The 22,444-nt window shown below is 39.0% G+C and overlaps 1 protein-coding gene across 1 annotated transcript; it reads left to right on the top strand.

The window, feature by feature from the left end:
• Positions 1 to 58: 58 nt before the first annotated feature.
• Positions 59 to 22,444, top strand: LOC140950122 (lysosome-associated membrane glycoprotein 5-like). Its single transcript, XM_073399299.1, has 5 exons — positions 59 to 218; positions 3,185 to 3,603; positions 16,933 to 17,185; positions 18,265 to 18,465; positions 19,691 to 22,444. Exons 1-5 carry the CDS (start codon positions 173 to 175, stop codon positions 19,873 to 19,875), a joined length of 1,104 nt encoding a protein of 367 aa, XP_073255400.1. The 5' UTR covers positions 59 to 172; the 3' UTR covers positions 19,876 to 22,444.

Consider the following 22,444-nt stretch of genomic DNA (forward strand, 5'->3'; position numbering starts at 1 on the left):
GAACACTGCGTGATCGTGTTGACCGGTCCAGCCAAACCCGAACTGCTCTCTGGGAAGTTCTCATGTTTGTCATGTGACTTTAGGGGTCTACTTCGGCAATCTCATTTCAGCTTTCGCAACAGTAGCGGCGTGGTTTTACCCATAACGATTCATTTGAACGTCGAAACTCAAGATGTTGAAGCTTTTTGTGATTTTTATTTCCTGCGCTGTTGTGTTTGGTTAGTATTTTCTTTTTTGCATGTGTTTTTTGACGAGTAAACACTTTACCAGGTTATTAGCATAAATTGAGGTAAGCTGTAGTGCCTGTAGCGCATGCAAATTAACGTGCTCAAAGGCACTTCCAAGTTTCTCAGTCATTATCTTGCTTCGCTGTAATTTCAATTTCGTCAATAAGATCTTTTCCCATTGATTTGAGTTCTTATAAGCGAACTTCATTGAAATAGCTTTGTCAAAGCGATGGAAAATACCGTATGCCCTCGTGGCTGAAATTGTAGTAAGAATTGAATCTCACTTCGCGATGCTCCGTTTCTGACTTATTTTGCTTCTAAATTTGTAGCTTGTAGAATACATATTGTGCAGAAGGGTTTCATCCTTTGAAACGGCCGTTTTTGTCGTTTTAGAGATTTCAAATTACCTTTTCAAATTTGGCTTTCGGTCTTGTGTCTTGCGGTATGTTAGAAAGAAGCTCAGGATATTTCCGCTTCGCCCGGAAAATCAGGACGTATCGATTGTGTGCGTGCACAACAAGGAAAAGAGTCTTGGCGTCAATTCTTATGCCATTAAATATAATACTTCAACTAATCCAAATTATTTTCCTGCAAGTTTGGTAAATGGTAGCTTTTTTCGAGCAGAAGTTAATTTGAGTAAGAGTAGAATTCGATCCATTACGTCATGTCATGCAAGTTGTTTGTGACTCATTTGCATAACGTTAGGTCATCACAAGCATTGTTGGTGATGTTGCCCTTTGGTAAGATTCCTACACAGCCCCATGTGTTTATTATGTATGTTTTTTTTCGGCTCCATTCATATCAACTATTTGTGTGAAACAGTAGGAAAGTGCAGCGTGTTCATTGTTAAGGAACCATTTTGTCTTCCGTGCCTGAGGTATTACCATGTGATTATTGCATGAAAAAGTGGGAAATGTACTTGGAAAATGCAATGTTTCAGTATATTAATTATTGATGCAGTTTGAGAATAAGAAACACTGGTCAATAGTTGTTGTAGAGTGTGCATTAGGTGCTTAAACATGACTATTTTAACGGAAGCTGCTGGGGCAGTACTTCCCCCTTTCATCCTTCTCCTATGTGTGTTCAGTGTGCTTCTGTGTTTTGTAGCTGCAGAGCCTTTAGTGTGGTCATGCAGATTTTCACATGTCCGTAGACAACAGTGTTGCTTTATGATTAAGTCATTTCCCCTGGTCCAAACAGCAAAATATACCTTGTTCAAATAAACAATCATATCTCAGCAGCTATCTACAGCAGCATGGAAAGCTATACATCTTTTGAAAGGGCAGAAAAAATACTTTCCAGAAAAAAATATTTTACTTTACGGCAACCCATAATATCTCACGAAAAAATTAGCAAACATTTGTATTTGTTGGGGCTCAATTTTATCCTTGGTTTAAATGTTATTTCCCCTTGTTTCAACTTCATTATCATACATATTAATTGTCATACCTTAAAACAAAAGAAAGTAAAATTTAATTCAAGGATAAAATTGAACCATAACATTTTTATTAAAATTATGCAATCATTTTGATTGAAAAGAGATTTTTGCAAAGTAATGTTTGGCTCTAGGAAAAAGCTTAAAAGAGAGGAGTTCCTTTGATGTCTGAGCAGAACAATCCACTTATGTGCCTTTGAAAGTGGGACACAGAATTTGTTACCAATTTTTTTCAAGACACCATCGCAGGGTTGTCAAAAGTAGCCGGCTGCCGGCTATTGCCCCTGACTTGGTTAGTATTGGCCGGCTACTCTGCTTGGCATTTCTTTACGGATGACGTTTTTAAAATAAAATATCCCTGGACTGGCGGGTTACGTTGACAACTCAGCCGTCTGCTTCAAAACTTTCTGACAACCCTGAGTCAGGTTATACAAATTACCTAAATTCATTAGCATACTTCAATACTACTCTTAGCGACCTGTTTATTATGGAGCGTTGCGACAAAAACTTCAATTTTAACTCAGGAACATTAATTTAAAGATAGATTCCAGGAATAAAAGCAGGCTTTTGGGATTGGAAAGCCAAACTGAGACGTATTTCATCGCGTTTCAAAAACACGTGGCTGGCAGCTCTCTTCTGTGAAGTGAGACGCTAAGATTTTCACTGATCAATTGCCTCAATTTTTGCAGTTATTCAGTAGCTGAGAAGCCAAACAACATCCAAAACTATAGTAAAACCTACCCAGTATTGAAATTCATATCCAAAACAGGGATCCATATTCCCAGTCGTCCAGTCATCCCTACAATCTCGATGGATGATTAAGATAACTTCAAAAGTTGCCATTTGGATGAGTGAGGTTTTGTTCAACCACAAAATCTTTTCAAAAATTCTTATATGATTTTATACTTTTTCCCTGTGTTCTGATTACTTCTCATCAATTTAGAACGTAAGTAATAATGGAGAATAACAAGCAGCTTTTGTCTGCAATGAAATCATAAGTTTGTCATCCGGCTTACTTTGCCAGCTGATGACTCTGAGAAAAAATGAATTTGGATCCCTGCCAAAAGCATTTCTTGATTGCTTAAAGCATTGTAAATTTTTCCTGCATTGCGAGCCATGTTTTACCATTTATAAAAATTACTTTGACAAGCTTATGCACGGTCCGGGCTGAAACTAGCCAGGTAAATGGCTCAAGCAGTCTACTTCCTGTGTGCAACATTTGGTAGTGATTGGAAGTAACAGATTTTTTGAGAATTTTTTTCTCTAGAGATTGACATTTATAGGACCCGAGTTTACACAATTATCCAAAACGGCAATACCTTGGACTTTCTGAAAGCAAAAATAGCTGATATTCAGATCCAATTTCTAATTCACTCGTATTTTTTCCACTTGAAAAAGAAAGAATATAGGAATTCTAAATCATTTCAGTCAAGTTAGCATCTTTTTAGAAAATAATGGAAGTTTCCTTTAGCACAAGGTGCACATTACTTTTGTTGACTGTTGAACATTATTCATCTTGTAGAAGACAGTCATGGGATTATGGTATCACCAACACCCTCGCCGACAAGCTCATCCAAATCAACTACTGCACCAAAACAATCAAACTCAGCAATGTTGTCTGTTCATAGCCTTGCATCAAAATCAGAAAACAAAAATCAGACAACATCAGCATTGAAATCAAGTCATCCAGCAACACCAAGTGTTGTAACTTCCACAGCAAAAGCATCATCTGCTGCAACAAGATCAATTATTTCTCCAAGTTCAACTATTGCACCAAAACCAACTTCTTCGCCGACACTGATTCCTACTACTACACCAAAGCCAACCACACCCCCACCAACATATGGGAAATTCAGTTTGGAGGAGAATGGCACATTTTGTCTGCTAGCCGAATTTGTTGCTGCAATTACGGTTCACTATAAAAAAACGAACGACACAAAGGTATGAAAATAAGGTCTTTTGTATAAGTTATACATAGGATAAGAATATTAATGTACAGTAGTTTTCATATTTACAGTAGTTTTTATATTAACCCTCTAAGTCCCAAAATTGACCAAGATCAAATTTCTCTTAGCAATATCCATACACTGTCAAGAGATAAGTTTTGAGAATTTATTAAATGATCACTTGAGAAAATGCCTTGATCTTTTGTCAAATTCTCGAAACTTAGTCTTTAAGGAAATGTATAGAGATCAGTTTGGAGAATTTGTATGTGGATATTGGGGCTTGAAGGGTTAATGTTGTCAGTAGCTCAAATCATCCCTTGGGTGAAAAGAAGTCAGTTTCACAGCTTGCCATTCTGGCAAGCTGTAGCTAGCATGTACAAGCCTAAAAGTCATTTCAACTAGCCTGAAAAAAAATTGATGCACTTGTCCATTGAGCAAGCTAAGAACAGAAATCACCATGTTGATAGCAAAAATCCATTAGCCCTGGGTTATTGGATACTAATCTCTTTATAAACCGATTTACTTATATTCAGCTTATTTTGACTCAGAGTTTGCCACCTTGTCCTCAGCCTGTTTTGACGCTTCTATAATCGTGCTACAATGTACTTTTCCTTTCCACCTGGGCTGCCAAGTATGCGACTTCGAGAAAGGCACTTTAACACATACACTATGCTGCGATCAGGATTAGCCTGAAAAAAAGTGTTGCGATTGAGGGAAAATTTTAGCTAGGGACCTTCCCAAAGAGGTGCAAGTAACAGTTATAGTGGTCATTGGGCAATAAACAAAATGGAGTGGAGGGAGGGACATGGATCCCGCCCTCCTTGGGAAATTTTTTTATTCCCATATTTTAAGACCTATTTTACGCAAATCTGCTGTCGTGTTATCTTTAGACAACAAATTAAAACGTTCGATTCCAATAATTTTACTATGTCTTTAATGTCCTCTTTCCAAAATGCATGTCCTTAAAAAGGAAAGCTGTATATACAGTACAGTCCAAAAGTAATGCACGTGCTAAAAGTGGCATAAGAAGTTGCTGCGCCGCAAGAACATGCAAGCCACCGCAAGAAGCGAAAGTGCCGTATTTTTGCGGACCCTTTGTGTTTTACCCACAAGAACTTTGAAACGAAAGAAGTCAAAAATCCTCACCGCAAGAAGCTAGAAAACTACTGCAAGCCTCAAGAAGGCGCATGAAATTCTTTACAAGTGTTAACCTGAAAGAAGTTTGTGGTATTTGTCAACTTTTTGTTGCAACATCATTTTGTAGCTTTGATACTAATTCACTCTGTGGCAGCAAAAGGTAATCATGAAAGGACACACGTAAAAAGTTCCCTGAGAAAGCGAACAGCTTTCTCTGCTTTTTCTGCAAAGTGAACACTTCAATCGTTCAGCTTTTCCAAAGTTAGATAAAGCCTGTGAGGCGATTGTTTAACAAAACGATCTGTAGTTTCGAACATTTCGATCATTTGGATCATTTTATAGTACAATACCATACTCTCGGCAAAACAAACCAAAGGCGTTGAATTTCTGCCACAATGGATATCACGATTCCAAAGAAAACATGACGATTATTTATCACTTTATTGCAGTAATTTGAAAGAGCCTTTCGTGAAACATTCCTTACTTTACTTTAGTATGTTTTTTTTTTCGAGGAGCGCTTTAATTTGACACAGTTGTGGTCTTAAATTACACGGCTCTTTTGCGAAACACACTATGATCGTTATTTTTTTGAAGTGCTGCTTTTTTATCGAACCCATTTCCTTGCTTAAAAGGTTACCTTTGCACAAGATAATTTTATGTATACTGTTTCAAAATTCATCGATCCTTATTTTGCAAAATGAGCTGCAGTGTGCATTTTAAAAAAACATGAACGTATTTTTAGTTTATCTTTTTTGTTTACACGTGTTATCTATACATCCTGTCATTGTAAACCAGCAAAACGAAACAGTTTTAGGGTTTTGAATGTTTAAAACTATGTGCCTAAAGTATAGATTAGTGATCCGCTGACAAACATGGAAAGTGGCACAGCTATTTTATTGTCAGAATAAATTTTCACGTGTTTGCGGCGATCTCGCAAAATGACCCGATGATCGTTTGTGAAACTCCTTCAAACAGCTACTGAAAGAAGCGAAACAAACGAACTGTCAGAAACGACAGAAATCACCAGAAAAGGATAGAAACGATGCCAACGAAAAAATCGCCAAACGATAATGTAAACGATTCAAACGCTTAGCCTAACGCCTCGCTTGACCTTGATCTGACCTGTTGAATAATTTTGTCTGCAAAATTTTCAGTGAAATATATCTATGAAAGTAAAAACGACTGAAGAAGTTCTTGCGTCTTGCTGGATTCAAGGCAAGCGCCCTACAAAAAGCCGCACGAAGCTGTCAGCTTGCGGACGCAAAAAGAAGTTCTTGCGCATGCATTATTTTTGGGCTATACGTTTTGTACTTAGGTAGCTATACTTTTCCATATATTCATTCTTTTTCTTGTGAGGATCGGATCGGATCGGATCGGATCGGATCACAACTTGCATATTTTTTTTAAAAAAAATATTTAATTTTTAAAAAAACCTTTAAGCGGTTGCAGGCGGTAAGAAGTGTTGCTTCAGGCGGTAAATTTTACCGGTTACCGCCTGATAAGGAGAACACTGCACATAATGTTTGTCCAACTTAAATGGTGACCTTGTTGGACATGTGCATTTCTAAAAAGAAAATTATTTGCAGTTTTGCTAATTCTGTGCACTAAAAACAGACCCTTCCATGCTTTTTTCAACTTTTGACTTGGCCCAGTCAGTGAAAATCCATCAACTTGGCTGAAAGAGCACCTTAAAATCAGTAAAGTTGCCAAGTTTGAGAGTGATTTGTTAATGTTGAAAACTATGAGGGTGTAGCTCCACAAAGTCACAGAATTTTACAGATGCTTGTATGGTAAGGTGCCCCCATCATACAAATGTCTGTAAAATTTTATGGCTTTTTGGAGCAATTTCTTTCCTCTCTTTGGACATATTACCTTTCAACTTTGGTAAGTTACACTGTACCTTATTGCTTCGGAGTGAGCGAGCAGCAACATAATCAGGATTTAAGAGAAATATATAAGGTGGGACAAATTCTCAAATTCATCACTATTTACCAGAATGCATGACATTTAACCAGATTGCACTGCGCCACTTTTTACCAGAATGCATTGCGCCACGAGCAACTTAAATAAAAAGATGAGGAAGTTCGGTGGGTGAGAGTATGCATCGTTCGCTGCTCAGACTCAGAGTTTTCTTTGTGGAAAATTTTCTAAAGCACAGTTGCAGGTCTTACCAAATTTATGACACCCAGGAGTCTTTCAGATGAGTACGATTGTTAACTTAGGGATTGGATTTAAGTTCAAGAGCCTGTGACTCGTCCAGGCGTTAAACTTGACGAAGAGATGAACATTGGCTCTTTGACTCCTCAACACAGGGGATATACAAATTCCAGCTTGCTAGAAGGTGATGTGAAAGTGAGAATATGTCATGTCATGCTATTCTTAAGAACCTGTATGAGCCGAAAATGGATGTGATTTTGACCATTAACTTCAAAGTAACAGCAGAAATCGAGATAACAGCTAAACATAATTATCTTTTGAGTTCTGCTTTGCAGATGAGGATGTGCATTGGCGTTTTGTAAAGTATAATTATGTGCTTTCATTCATTCATTGTCATGGAATGCGTTTACATTGCAATACATTACAATAGCTCGGTTAATGCGGCTCAATCATCTTTAAACAGCATTTACTGGCAGAAGTTCCATGGAAAAGGCATTAAATTAAAGACTTTTCTCCAAGGTTACGTAATCAGCCTCTGTGGTGTAGTGGTAAGGTATAGTCGCATCAAGCCAGAGGTGCTGGGTTCGAGTCAATCTCAGTACCTAATCTTTTTTTCCATCTTTCTTTTTATTTTTTCATTTTTTGTGTTGTTTTTAATAAAGTACAATAAGCAGCAAGAAAAGTATTGTGTTTCCAGAGAAAAGATAGTACACCACATATTAAATACATGGATAAACTGTCTGAATTTCTATCATTTCCTACAGTTTACTGTGGGAAAACCAGAGTTGATAACCAAAAAGGATTTGCGACGCTCAGGAATGTATCAAAGTTGATATTTTTGGGACAAGATTGGGCACGCTAAGTCTGTAGGTTTTTGGTTTTATTCGGCCATTTGACGAAGTGAGAGCAGAATTAGTTCGAGATGTCTAAAATTCTACTTCTTTCTTCCTCGAATAAGTTAAAGGGGCTATGTCACCCCACACGCATGCACGAGCCAATAAAAACAAACTTGAAAAAGTCGGCCCGACTTTTTCAAGTTCTGTCGGAGATTTTGGAAGGCTGTTTCTATCTGTCTAAATCTCAGCCATCTTTCGATAGTTAGCGAAGTTTTGTATTAAGAATCGTTCTATGGTGATTACAGAATAATTTTTTGGCGTTATTTTTAAATTGTTTGCCTGTGGAATGTTTTTACGTGGATTTACTGTGTCCTCTTATCAGCGGCTGTTGTAATGGCAGAGTTAATGACAGCTACTCCATAATGAGTGATGGAATCTTTGATGGAATCTTCCCTATAGTTCACAGAACCTTTCTATTGAGTTATTTTAGAGGCTGCTGGCTCTTGGATTTTTCTTGTGCTCAAAGTATGTGGACATATAATGAAGCCGCTATCGAGTTGGCGGCCGTTTTTTGTAAACGATTACAAGAGCATCAGGCCATGAGTTTCGTGACGAAACTAAACTCCTGGCGAAGGAAACATTATAAAATTCGGCTAGATTCCTTCTTGTATTTATCTGGATTACATTTCAGCATGAGTCACCAGATTAGCATCAGTTACTGAAATCATAAAATATGTCAAAAAGCTACTACTATTCGCCTGTTTAGTATTTTCTAGAACCTTATGTCAAACAGTGTACAAGTTTCAAGCGAGTTCTTTTGATGAACTAAGTTTTTTCCTATGAGCTGGAGTGCTGTGTTTAGTCAAGTGTGGCAAAGGTCGATTTTCAAGTTCTGTGTTTCCAAGGTGGCAGAAGCCGTAAGATATCTGAATTTTATGTGAGAGTTTGTTATTATTGGCAGAGGCTGTTTAGTTTTACGTAAGTTCAAGTCAAGTTTATGTTTTTTTGGTATTAATCTTCCTTGTGTTAATCTGACATCCCTGCGTGCTGATAGTCAGTGAATAATTATCCTCAAAACATTCGAACTCGTAACATTGAGTTTTAGCCAATTCTATGCTCAACGTAATTGACTCCTTACCCACACCTTACATATCTTTAATCAGTACATGAGACTGCTATGCTGTTTTTCAAGCCTGATGTAAGAAAAATAGAGAATTCCTTTTTCACTGTTTGTTTTGTTAGACTTGTTTTTCACCGCCAGTATCCTCATATTTGACTTAGGTCTAACTGTTATATTGGCAATTATCAGCGTTTAACTTACCACCTTCCCACTTTTTCTGAATGTTTAGACCCAAGTCAAATTTAGAAGGATTTGTATGGAGTCATCAGAGCATAACTGGGCTAATATCTCAAAGACAATTTGCCCTGAAATGGTAGTTTTTTTGCAAGTAGGCCTCTTAGATGTTGCTCTTTTCAGAATATCCTGACAAATGCCTTAATTTCACAAATTAACACCTTACTCTTACCATATTTCATTTCTTACCATTCCTCTGCATTTGCAATTAATCAGCTCCACAACCATGATGCCAAAGTGTACACTCCATAGCATCTTGTCTAAACAAGGTTCCCATGAGTTCTTTCTATAGACTGATAGTAATATTATTATTATTACTTTCCAACATGTAAATAGGACATTCAATGTCCTTTTCGTCTCTTCCAAGCAGATGGATCACTGCCTAACTAGTGTCAGTATCAACAGAATATGTGCTGAAGCGTTACTATCTTTTAGATACAGACTGTACCTTAGTTTTTAGGCCATGGGGGACACCTATCTATGAACAAATTCATAAGGCAATAATTAAACCTATTAAAACACTTATATCTTGGCTGTTTTAGAGGTGACTTTGATAAAATTTTACAGAGACATATTGGAATGATGGAAGCTTAGGAGGGTTGTTTCTTAGTTGGTAGACCGTGCCTTATGGTGCTTGAAGCCACAGTTGTACCAAATTGGGAAATAATGATTTTGTGTCCAAGTTTCCGGAAAGAACAGAAGACAGCACCCTGTGATTTTATTAACAAATGATTGGGCAAAACCTGTAGTGTGTTACGTTTAGAGCAGGGTTTGCAATTTAAAGTTTGCTAGCAAGATAAAATCCTTTCAATGAGCAAAATCTGTCATCCCTGAAGTAAGCCCATTATATCTTTTTATAAAAGCGCTCTTCTAGAATTCTGCTCTATACGTGACACACTACAGTCCACCAAGTTTACCATTTAGAGCCCATTTGTTACTTTTAAATTAACATTTGGTTTGGTCTCCTTGCTGGACGTGCACGTGAACACTTAAAATCACGAACTCATCTTTTATTCAGTTATGAATATCTCGTAAAACCTGTCGACATCAGTTGTTGTGCTTTGTGCATACGCTTTCCCCCGGTGACTTTAAGAGTGCATCCACGAAAGGACCAGGCAGGGGCGGCACAAGCCATCAAACCGATTTCGATGAAACTTGGCCAGTTTGAAGGGGTCCGCCCAAAACTACTTCACTCTAAGTTTAAGGAAATTTGGTCTAAACCGGGGGGAGTTGACCACCCCCCTTGTTTTTTTCAAAAAAAATGACCAAAAAACACCAAAAAATTGGTCAAAAGTATAAGGCTCTACTGCTAACAGAATTCTACCAAACCTTTTCATATTTTCAGTGAATGTTATCCTACCCAAAGACAATTTAATGTAACTGTTTCGTTTTTCTACGACAAGTTCTTATGACTCAAGTCATCTCAGCCAAGACCCCCCCTCTCACCCAATAGTGAAAATTGTTGAAATATCCAAAGTTTAGGCCAAAACATCTCCAATGCCGGAGCATGCTTCCAAAAACGAAGCATACCGTCTAGAAGGCGGGACTTCATACTAACATTATCTGCAAAAAAAATCTTTGGGCACTCATTTAATTATTCCACAGGAAGACTGCAAACACGTCGTCCACCACAGGGTACCCGCGTCAATTTTTTACATTATAACGCGCTACTTCAGTAATTATGGCTCAGCAACAGACGAATAATGCCACAAAATGGTTGAACACCATACACTTTGATGAAATAGAACCATTTCTATCTAATAGCTAAAATAAAAAAAAAGTTGGCCCACCACAGGATACCCACTTCATTTTTTTTTTCATCATTACTCGCTAATTCGGTAATAAAGACATAGCAACAGGTAGAAAATGCAGCAAAATGGATACACACTATAAAATTTAATAAAATTGAACCATTTCAAAAGCTTTTGTTTGTCTTAAGCCATGAAAATGACAATCGACGGCTTAATGATGACCTCTATTATTGTATAAGTGAACTTCGTGACGGAACTTACTCATCGCTAAGTGAAACACAAGAGTCACAGAACTCAATCAAAATGCTTACATTGTCTGTATTTGAACGTTAGAATGATCGTATAATGAGACTGACTTTTGTTCATCTAATAAAGGAATAATACATTTGCTTGAAACTTGCACGCCACATTGCATCTTAATGCAGAAAACTTTATCAGAAAGACCTTGCTATACTGAAAACAAAATCAACTGCGTGTTTTTGTGACTTGTGCCCTAAAGAACTGTCCTTTGTAAGAACTGTCAAAGACAAAAGTCAAAATAGATATAATCAAACAGACAAACACTCTCATCGAAAGTAAAGTTAGAGTTCTAGCTCTCTCCTTATTTGAAGCCATGTTCTGATAAGGGGAGCTTCAGCCACATATGGGTCTTTCTCCTCATCTTCGCTTTCTCCTCCCTCGGGTACCAGTTCTGTTGGCGCTGGCCTCACCTCCTCTCTTCTATGAAGACCCCCACTCCTGTTTAATGCGGCCATTCTTCTGAAATATCCGGAGATCTGGGTAGATGTCAGCCACTCGTCTTTGGTAAATACCTTCGTTCCCTCAGCGGTTCGCACGGACCTCATTCGTGCTGCTACATCCTCAGCCGCTGCTTTATTCCCGGTGTCCTCTCCTTGAAGGAAGACTTCACGCAAAAATTGGCGCACTTTAGTGGTGAAATGAACAGACTTCTTGGTCTTTTTTAATGCCCAGCCCATGTCAGCTGTCGGCAGCGGGTCTTCCGACTGACTATGGGAAACTGAGGCGGATGCAGATGTGGGCGGCTGAGCTGCTTCCAGGTAGCTACCAGAAATTTACTTGCAGGTCTCTGCCCACTTTTTCTTTATCACGTCGTACGTGGACTCTCTCTCTAACGCGAGAAGGTGTTTCCCGGCATCAAGGTGACGCTGAAGGCTGCTGTGACTTTCGTAAACTTTTATGCAACTCTCCTCTGGGCAGCCAAAGGCCACACGCTCTTCTTCTTCAAGCTGAATCCGTTCTACGGCTATAGGGTCCGTTGGAGGTGCTGCGGGCTGCTGTTCTTGCGTGCTGGAAGATGCACGGAAGACACCAGTCAGTATGTCAGGACTATTGAATGCCTGGAGAACTTGTAAGTTTGTCGGGCCTTGAGGGGTACCGAGACGCGCTAGCGACGCCGCGGAAAACACCTTTCCGGGTCCGACATTGTAGGCCCGCCAAGCGATCATCTCTCCACTTTCAGTGAACACGAAGTTGTTCAAAGACTGTATGCCACTCAGCGAGTGCTTGGTCATGTTTTGGGACCTTTCGTCAACCTTGCACACCACTGAGTAGCAGCCTTTGACGCCCCCATGCGAGTCAATAGTAGCTTTCATGTCACTTGCTGTCTTGACGTCATTGCCTTCATTAATGTAGTGCCTAATGTGGCTCTTCAAGGCGGCGGCTCGGCGGTCACATATGTCTTTCCCAGCTTGGGCCTCACTGAAGTCATAACGAGCTATGCGGACACCAATTCGCCATCCAAGGCTTGGAAGACTGAGAAGAAGGAATGCGCAGTGATAACAGCCTGCGTTGTCAGATCTTAGGAAAGCTTCATTCAGTCTAGGTTTCTGTCGCTTCATGGTGGTTAGTGAATCTTCGATGATGGAGGCAACGCTGAACCAGTTTTGATTGCATTCATCAAATAAGTCGATATATGTACGTGTCTGAAAATCATAATAGTAAAGCATTTTTTACCATGAATAGTGCGCCAAGGTACCTGGTCACAGTCAAGAGCTAATGGAGTATTAACCTGCGCATTTTGACTTGAAACAGAGATAACACCCGGGAAGGTCTGCTTTTTTCGAGAATGTTTATGGCCTTTTATTTGGATTAAAAATGTACTCCGTCCCATGCTCTTTTGCGCGCACTTACGTGCGGCGCCAACGTTTTATCTTTATGTAAGTGCCGAAAGCAATGAAATGTTGAAATTCACTATTAGGAATTTAATCTTTCGCGTCTTTTCTCGGCCTGGCATTCTTATCAGTTATCCAATTTTGCAATCGGTTAGCGCAACAAAGACCGCGCTCACGAGAAACTAGTTTATAGTGGTCAGTGAGCGATAAAGACAGAAGAGTATGCACATGATTTCTACCTCAATTGTTCCATCTTCTGCTTTAGTGATGGCCACCGAGAGATGCCAGGACTTCCCCTTCTTTCCAAACCAGTCGCGCTGCGTTTCGCGAAAGCTGGTGGGAATAAACTCCATCGCCTAGTCTATTATTAGCAGAACCCGTGATGGTTTCAGGCTATCAACAATTTCGCTCTTGGCCGCATCCTGGTGAACTGAACGGAGAACGTGCGACTTCCATTTTCTATGCTCGGCGCAGCGCAGCTCAAATCATGCTGTAACTCCTCTCGTTTATCAGGACTAAAAAGGGAAAGAGTAGAGCTTGTCAAAATCACGGCGGGATAGCGTCAGAAATTTTTCTTTGGAGCCGTTTTATCAAACAATAATGATGACTCTCTCACTTTTTTCGTAAACTGCGTTTCATTTAAAACATATGTTGATTAGGTTTAGAACCACCCAAAGCAATTTAAAATTTTTAACTGAAACTCATATAAAGCGCCCTGGGGATTAGGTTGTTAGTTGACAATAAATGCTAAACTCTGCTTTTCTGTCACAAAGATGTTCTTACCTTAGATGTACTTCACCTGAATCCAACGCTAGTTGCAGATCTGAGACAGCATTCTTTAGGTCTTCGCACCGGTCACAGGTTATGGTATGCTGATGTTGGCACTGACCGTTGTACTCTTTCTCTGTCCTACTGAGGGCGAACACTCTGCAGTGATCTGCGCACGGAGATTCGCTGGCTGTGTGGATCTTGAAATCCGTCTTCAGATACTGCCGACCTGCTTTGAGTCACATTAGAATGTTATTGGCCATTGTGCTATCCAGTCCTGTGATAGAAAAAATACACACAATAATAAATATTGATACTCCGTCAGCTTATTAAAAGTTGTGACAACTCGTGCACCTACAGTAATAATGGAAGGTGTTTGTGTCTCACCGGCTTGTTTGAGTTAATCAGTGATGTTTTCAAGAGTGGCGAGTGCCTGTACCCCATCTGTCTGAGTGTTATCAAGACCGGCTAACGATTTCTTTAGTGAAGCCCCACAAACCTGAAGAGAAACAAAATGCTTTGGTTTCAAACTAATTTCTAAATGCAAACAATTACTACTACTACACCACTACTACAACTACAATTAACCCTGATCAAAATTCGTCTTTTACGAACGTTTTATAATCCGTACCTTGATTATATTGAAGAGCGTGGAGCGTCCGAGAGGCTCAAAATTGGACTCTACACAAAAGTTCAGGTACATGAGCACTAGGTGGGAGGATATAACTGTGCGCACCATGTTCGGGATCTCTAAGCTCTCTCCACTCTCCAGTTTAAGAGTTCTGGTGCCATATGCCACATCTTGAAGAACTGATGGACTAGACAAGAAGTCAATAAAGTGGTCAACTTTTACAGCATCCAAACGGCATCTGGTGATCCTTGGTGGGTCAATGGGTTGCCCGGGCTTAGTTTGGAAAGCGTGCTTCCTTGCCTCGTCGATTCTTCATTTTGAGAGACGCGGAATCAAAGCCAATAGCTCGCTCTTCGAGTAGTCGTTCACGAAAAGCGACAGGATCTGCTGTCTCGTGTACCAATAGGCGGCTTCCTCATACAGAATCACCAGTCTGGAGACCAGCTTGTCTTCGACTATACCCTCGACCGCTTGTAAACGAATCCGCCGTTGCACGACTTGTTGGTAGAGCCGGGAGGCGTTGCCAGGGGCAATGGATTCAAGCACGTCTTCGATAGCCTGCTCCGCTTTTTTCCGGTAGTAGCGTTGAGTTCTGGATGACATAGTAAGAACGTCACATTGGCACTGTGACCTCACCGGACTGACCCTTCCTTCAGTAGCCATTCTGAGGAAATTATTAAGGTAGTAAAGGCGGTGCTGTATTTGACGGGTGGGCTGCCATTCTGCCGACGTCTCTGCTGCGCCAAGAGACTCCTGGGATCCAGACGACGTCCGCGACAAAGCGTCTCAAGTGCGCCTTTACATCACTGACGCAAGAATTCAAAGGAAAAAACTGTGTACGATCGGGGTATCTAGTTGATACGGCAAAAGAGCACGAAAACTGTGATATCGTTTTTGAACGAGAGACCTTTTCACCTCTACATCCTATACCTCTAACCGATCGGCGCATGTGAGGAACACTTTGAAATATCCATGCGCGTGCACGCTTTTTCCAATCAACGGTCTATTTTTAGAAAGCGTGTGAATCTCAACACTGGGCTGTTAGGTCTATTACATATCCTAAGCCCAAATTCAACATTTACGATCGCCAAACCTTTATACATGTAAAAACTCTGTTTTTAAAGTAGAAAACAAAACAACTCAATTCTTTCGCGTCAATTTGTATTTTTTAAGGGAACGTTTGTCCTGTTTGTAGTTATTATGGAAAATCGAATCAAGCTATCAAATTACAAAGATGTATGCGCTTGCCAGGAAGTAATTTCCAGGGATTAGAAAAAAAGAAGCGTTTGGTTGTAAACAGCCAAACGCTTTTCTCCTTTTTTTCTCCTTTTCAGGCGTATTAGGCAACCGACTTGAGTCGCAAGCAAATCAATTTATTTTCAGAAAAGGGAATTCTTTGGATAACGTTTTCTAAATCAAGATGCAATGTGGCGTGCAAGTTTCAAGCAATTGTACTATTCCTTTACCAGACGAACAAAAGCAAATTTTATTATACAATCATTCTAAAGTTCAAATACAGACAATGTAATTTTGATAGTGTTCTGTGACTCAGGTGTTTGACTTAGCGAAGAGTAAATTTTGTCACGAAGTTCACTTATACAATAATAGAGGTCATCATGAGGCCGCCGATTCTTATTTTCATGGCTTAGGACAAACTAAAGCTTTTGAATTGGCTCAATTTCATTAAAGTTTATAGTGTGTGACCATTTTGAGGCATTTTCTGTCTGTTGCTACATTATCATTACCGAATTAGCGCACTATAATGAAAGGGAAAAAAAAAAGATTGACGTGGGTACCCTGTGGTGGGCCCTTTTTTATTTGGGCAATTAGATAGAAATGGTTCTATGTCATTAAAGTGTATGGCGTGTAATAATTTTGTGGCATTGTCTGTCCGTTGCTGTGCGATAATTATTGAATTTGCGCGTTATAATGAAAACAAAATTGACACTGGTACCCTGTGGTGGACGACGTGTTTGTAGTCTTCCTGTGGAATAATTAAATGAGTGCACAAAGATTTTTTTGCAGATATTTTTAGTACGAAGTCCCGTCTTCTAGACGGTATGCTCCGTTTTTGAGATGACTTGTGTCATAGGAACTTGTCGTAGAAGAACGAAACAGTTACAATAAATTGTCTTTGGGTAGGATAACATTCACTGAAAATATGAAAAGATTTGATAGAATTCTTTTAGCAGTAGAGCTTTAATACTGTTGACCAATTTTTAGGTGTTTTTTGGTCATTTTAAAAAAAAAAAACAAGGGGGGTGGTCAACTCCCCCCGGTTTCGACCAAATTTCCTTAAACTTAGCGTGAAGAAGTTTTGGGTGGACCCCTTCAAACTGGCCAAGTTTCATCGAAATCGGTTAGATGGCTTGTGCCGCCCCTGCCTGGTGGTATCGTGGATGCACTCTTAATGTGCTGTTTCCCACAATGCCAATGGATATTTGCTTGCTTCTCTTTATCAAAAGTTGAAAAAACTGTGGAAGAATCTATTCAGATGTATGCACGTGTAAAGTCATGATTGTAACAGTGCTCCCTTTCTTTGTGCACATGACATTTAGCCTGGAATGGTTGTCCAGTACCTCAACAGAACTACAAGGGATGATGTCAGTGTAAAAGGAGACTGTGGGATAGGTAAAACCTCATCCAGGCTTGTCCTTTCTTGGCCCAAAAAGAAACCTCTCTATGAATTGACCATGATGTTTGAGGAATTAGTAGCAGTGTCAGCAAACAGCAACAAGACCATGTGGGAGATGAGTATGATCGCTTTCAAGGCCACTGTGAAGGGGAATGGTGCTTTTTTGAATTTCTCAGGTAAATGACCTAATAGTGTACCTACCATTAATTGTTTATTCCTCCTAAAGTAAGTGATAGTCCTGTTAAGTCCCTTGACACACAGGTTATAAGATCACAACTGACAGCATTTTAGTGATTATTGACAACTGCTGAGAATTTTACATTCCTACACCAAAATCTATCATTTCAAGAGGTTTTCGAGATATCCAGAGTAATCAAGTTTAAGGTAAGTGTCATCAGCTGAGTCCTTGAGGCTGATAATAATACAATCAAACCCCATGTAATGGACTTCCCCTTAATATGGACACCTTGTTATAACAGACAGTTTGCTTTGTTTGTTGGCATACCCACCCTTATCAATAAGTTTAAAAATATATGTTAGTCCTGAACATCAATTATCTATTTGCATATAATATATTAATTTTATACTATCTGTTTATTTATGGCTCATTGATTATGTGAAACGTGCTACTAAATTTACTCTGTAAACAGTCTTTCCACTGCCTGCCTAGATTTGCGGGCTAGTGTCAGTGTTGAATACTTTGCAAAATCTCTCAATAAACTTTGAACTTTTTTTCTTCAACTCCCAGCGTGCAAAGAAAGTCGTGTCCAATAGCCCGGGGCTAGTGGATTTTGCTATCGGGCAAGTGATTTTTGTTCTTAACTTGTCCGACAGGCAAGTGCTGTTTTTTGCGTAAATTCAAATTACATAAGGATTTTAATCAATCCTGCTAATTAAAAAGGGTTTTGGGGTTAGTTGAAATGACTTGTGGGCTAGTACATGCTAGCTACAGCTTGCCCGAATGGCAGGCTGTAAAACTGACTTCCTTTGCACCCTGGCTCTCTCTGGAGAGGTCATTCCTGAAATTTCTCTAAATTCCACCTACCTAATACAGACAACCAGGTATTACGGACACTTTTCTGTGGCTCCTTTAGTGTCTCTACTAATGGGGTTTGACCTCAACTTAAAACAGTAAACGGAACAGCTGCAGCTTTAAAATACTTTCCTTAGCTTTTGCAAAATTCTCTTGTTTGACTGTGGTGATGGCCTGAGGCCTGTCAAATGCAGTAAGCTTATATAGCTTCTCTATATGCAGGAAACGATACATATGTCATCAGTAAATACAACAGTTCAAAAGACTTTGGTAAACCAGAACTTGGGTCTTACTACAAGTGTAAAGCTACCAAAAGGATGCAACTGGGAAATGACTTGGGTGCTAAATTTAAAGTGGATTCCAGCTTCTCAGATTTGAAACTTGAGCCATTTGCAAATAGTACAGATGGCAGTTTTGTAAATGGTAAGTGGTAACTGGCATTTTGATGATTTGATGCTAAGGAGATTCTTGTCATTCTTCCTGCTAGCCTGGTTAAAAAGAGAGCTTACTGGAGATTGGATAGCCTCCCAGAGATACATTTTAAGGGCTTTATCATGTTTTCCTTCCCCACAAACGTCTGCCGAAACAAGTGGTTAAATTCCTTTCCCTTTGTTCGCAAATATCAGCTGGAGATCATGCGCAAATGACCAGAGAACAAGTCAAGGCCAAGTGATTGTTTGATAGAAGGCCAATTATAAGAATAAAAATGATTTAACGTTTGAAAAGCTTAACACGACTCCCAAAGCTCGTATAGTGTGATACATGAACTTAGAGTTTAGATTTTGCTTGTTTAATTATTTTTCTCTTGAAAGGATTGTTTTGAATTAGATGCTTTTTCCTCGTTAAGGTGTTCTTAAGGTTAAGCTACGGCAGGGTGCTACGTTGTAACGAATATCCATTTTGTTTTCAAGTCAAATTCCATTCAGCAAGCTTAACCTCAGAGGTTATTTTTTTCTATAGGATTTTTTGAGATGCTGTTCTCACCAAATATTTAATTAACTGTGGAGTTTGTTCTGAGAAATGTGGGGGCTTTTTCTTTTAGGATGCTTTTTTTGTTACCAAGAAACCTCACACTTGGGAGACCTCTATTCAAGGGACACCTCCATTCAGAGGTCACAAAATTTGGTCTCGGAAAAGTGCTCACATAATCTTTGTATCTTTTATCTGTATTTAAGGGACACCTCTATTCACGGGAAAGGCACTTCGTTTTAGTGTCCCGAAACCCAGGTTCAACCTCCATTCAGGGGACCATAAGTACTCAAACTGACATAAAATGAAGTTAAAGTGTACCCTTATCACAGTGATTACAACTTTTACAACATGGGAAATCAACACACAATAACATTGAGAAATGTTAATCATGATTTTTTATACATTATCTAGCTGCTTGAAATAATGAATGCAGCAGATTACGAGGCAGAATAAAAACTAAATATTTTCTTTGTTGGTTAAATTAATTATTAACAAACCCCGTCCCAACCTCTAATCAAGGGACACCTCTATTCAGGGAACACTTTCCTAGGTATAAGGTGGAGTTCTTTGGTCAAGTACAAATAAAAGAAACATCAGATATTGATAAAACACAGATTTGTTGTTTCTTCTTTTATTTGGCGTAACTTAAAATACTGTGTTTTTGGTTTAATGACAGGAACTTACACTGAGTGCCCAGAGGATAGGCCCAAATCAAGTCCGTCACCAAGTCCAACAAAATCGAAAAATAACGACATTGTCCCTATAGCTGTTGGCTGTGCTTTGGCTGGTCTTGTACTTATTGTGCTGATTGCTTACGTCATTGGCCGTCGCAAGAGTCACAGTGGTTATGAAAAGGTGTAGACTAAAAGTAATGGCCAATTGATAGCACTGTAACAAAATGCAACATCACAAGGTGCTGCACAAGCCCTTTGTTTTACAATCTTAAGTAGTCTTGCACTTGAGACTGATTTTGATTTACTATAATCCATTCTTGGCTGTGAGGCTTATTAAAATAAAACAAAAGAATTTGTACATCCTTGAATCTCAACATACAGTTTAACCTCGCTCTCCACAATGGTCCTCTCAGGGACAGAGGAAAGTAGCCATTTAGAGACAGTTAAATAAGAGGCAATGTATGAACTGTCCGCCAGAAAAAGTGGCCATTGTGGATAGGTGGCCGTTAGTGGAGGTTTAACATCTATTCTTTTAGTCTTTCTCCCTTAGCCTCACAGTCAGGTATAAATTATGATTTGATTGTTATCAAAATAAGCCTGTTACTGCTCCAAAATTAAATAATTTCAGGTACTGGTAGTTTTTAGGTGACTTTGTGTACACTATACACATTATTATCCAAGGGAAACAGTTGGTTAGCCTCTAGCTCAAATGTGAGAGAGCTTGATAGTGCTATCCTTAATGATGATGAAAGCGAGACTGTGTCTTGGCAATGTCAACTGGTACAAATTGCCAATTTTTTTACATGTTATGCAGTAGGTTTTGGAGAAGTAATACCGCAGTTGCTCTGGTGGTCAATAGTAACATTGCATTATGTTCTTAATCAGTCTTGCTTTCTGTTTGGTCTTTTTATTGTGATTTGCCTTTTCCTGTAGACGCAGCCCTAAGGTTGTCTTTGAATAGGCCTAAAGGGTTACATCACCAACTGTGGTAATATTTATTGGTAGGTAGTAACATTGTTAGTGGTACCAGAGTTTCTTTGAAGGAGTAAAAAACCTAAGGTAAATGCGGGTCACTTATTAGCTGTTAGCCAAAAGTTTTAACATGGCAGCCTTTTAAATTCTAGAATTTTGTTAACCATTTAAGCCCCAACATCCACATACAAATTCTCCAAACATCTCCGTAAAGAATGTGTTGAGAAAATTTGATGAAAGATCAAGGCATTTTCTCTTAGGTGATCATTTTATTAATTCTTGTAAGCCAATCTCTTGACAGTGTATGGATATCGTTAGGAGAAAATTGATATTGGTCACTGTTGGGACTTAAAGGGTTAACAGGAGAGACATGTCAAGATAATGAAAGGTTGTTAATTTTTTGAGTATTCTAAAGTATTGCACAGAATTTTGTAGCATTAACGTAAAAGCAATAATAATTACTCAATGATCTATTTATGAAACTTTCCACTATGCTTGCTTTTTTTTTATAACATTATTTTTGGATTGTCTTAGTGTCAAGCACTCTTTATAAACATCTATGGGCTATCACCAAGGGCAAGATCCTTGGGAAGGTCACCAAGATGATATGAGCTGTGTCACAAAATGTATCAAAATTCAAAAGTTGTCCTACTGCCACCAAATTGAGTAAATCATAAAAATAACTGCCCAAGGCTAATACATGTACTGAAGAAGGCACAGATGGACAAATTTAAGATTTGTCATGTTTGATTATTACTTAGGAGGCATATTTGTTGGGCAAGAGGTGGTGATTTTGTCATTTACAAGAAATTTCTTTGCTAGCATGAAGTTCCGTAGCACATAAGAGCATGTGATTGGCAAGGTTACTGGTCGTTTTGATACAAAGTTATTCAGTCGGCTTGTAAATTGATCCACCTACTTGGCTTAAGGACCGAAGAATATTCACCCAAAATGTTTTCTTTTTCACACGCAGGCTATACTTGAAGTGATCAAAATTTGCTAGAATTTCACTGCGTAAGTTTGTACCGAAACGATCGGTTACCATTGGCAATATTGACAAAATGAGCCATACAGCTATGACAGTCCCTTTAATAACTACCTCAACATGCAGCTGAATAATCTGCCGGGTGGGTGTAGCCCCAACGCATGAGGGGTGGAGACAGCTGGCATTTCAGAGTAGCAGCTGAAGTGTTTATATTGATGGAATGTAAATGTTGTCTAAAGTTAATCCAGACCTAGGGTAAGCAACAGGTAAAGTAGGCCCCACTTTTTTGGTTTGACACTTTCAAGTTTGACACTGCAGATGGCAACACTTTTTTTTTTTCAATTATTGCTGATTACGGTTTGCTTTCACTTTAAGACAAGAACCGTTGTGTTTTATTTTTTTCCTTCTGGTTCATCAGGGGCTATCATTTTAGTACATAAGCGAGTGAGTTAATTCAAGTCAGTTCTGTGATCAACATTGACATTCCCCACACTGTCCTTCTTATATTCGTTCTGGTACTAATTAGAAGAATTTGCTTGGAAATCAAGACATTTAATCTTTGCTATTTTTTTCTGGTGAGCTTTTTTTAAAGGGTTAATTGATAGATTACATGTTGGTAAGCACATGATAGATACAAGTTCACAGTAGCTCTGTTAAAAGTGGTAGTCTAGTGGGTGATTCATACTAAGTAATTCTCTTTAAAATAATGTTGATAAATGTTTCACCAAGAAGCCTTGTAAGCGTATTAATCAATAATAAATTGTCGTTTTTATACATAATTAAACCGGTAAGACCTAAA

The sequence above is a fragment of the Porites lutea genome, chromosome 10 (assembly GCF_958299795.1).
Source record: "Porites lutea chromosome 10, jaPorLute2.1, whole genome shotgun sequence".
Classification (NCBI taxonomy): Eukaryota; Metazoa; Cnidaria; class Anthozoa; order Scleractinia; family Poritidae; genus Porites; species Porites lutea.

Bases quoted from the DNA above. Each gene is read 5' to 3' on its own strand.
- LOC140950122 (XM_073399299.1), top strand. From the start codon at position 173: ATGTTGAAGCTTTTTGTGATTTTTATTTCCTGCGCTGTTGTGTTTG. The intron at 219-3,184 runs GTTAGTATTTTC...TTCATCTTGTAG, and splicing joins TTCCTGCGCTGTTGTGTTTG to AAGACAGTCATGGGATTATG. The intron at 3,604-16,932 runs GTATGAAAATAA...CATGACATTTAG, and splicing joins AAAAAACGAACGACACAAAG to CCTGGAATGGTTGTCCAGTA.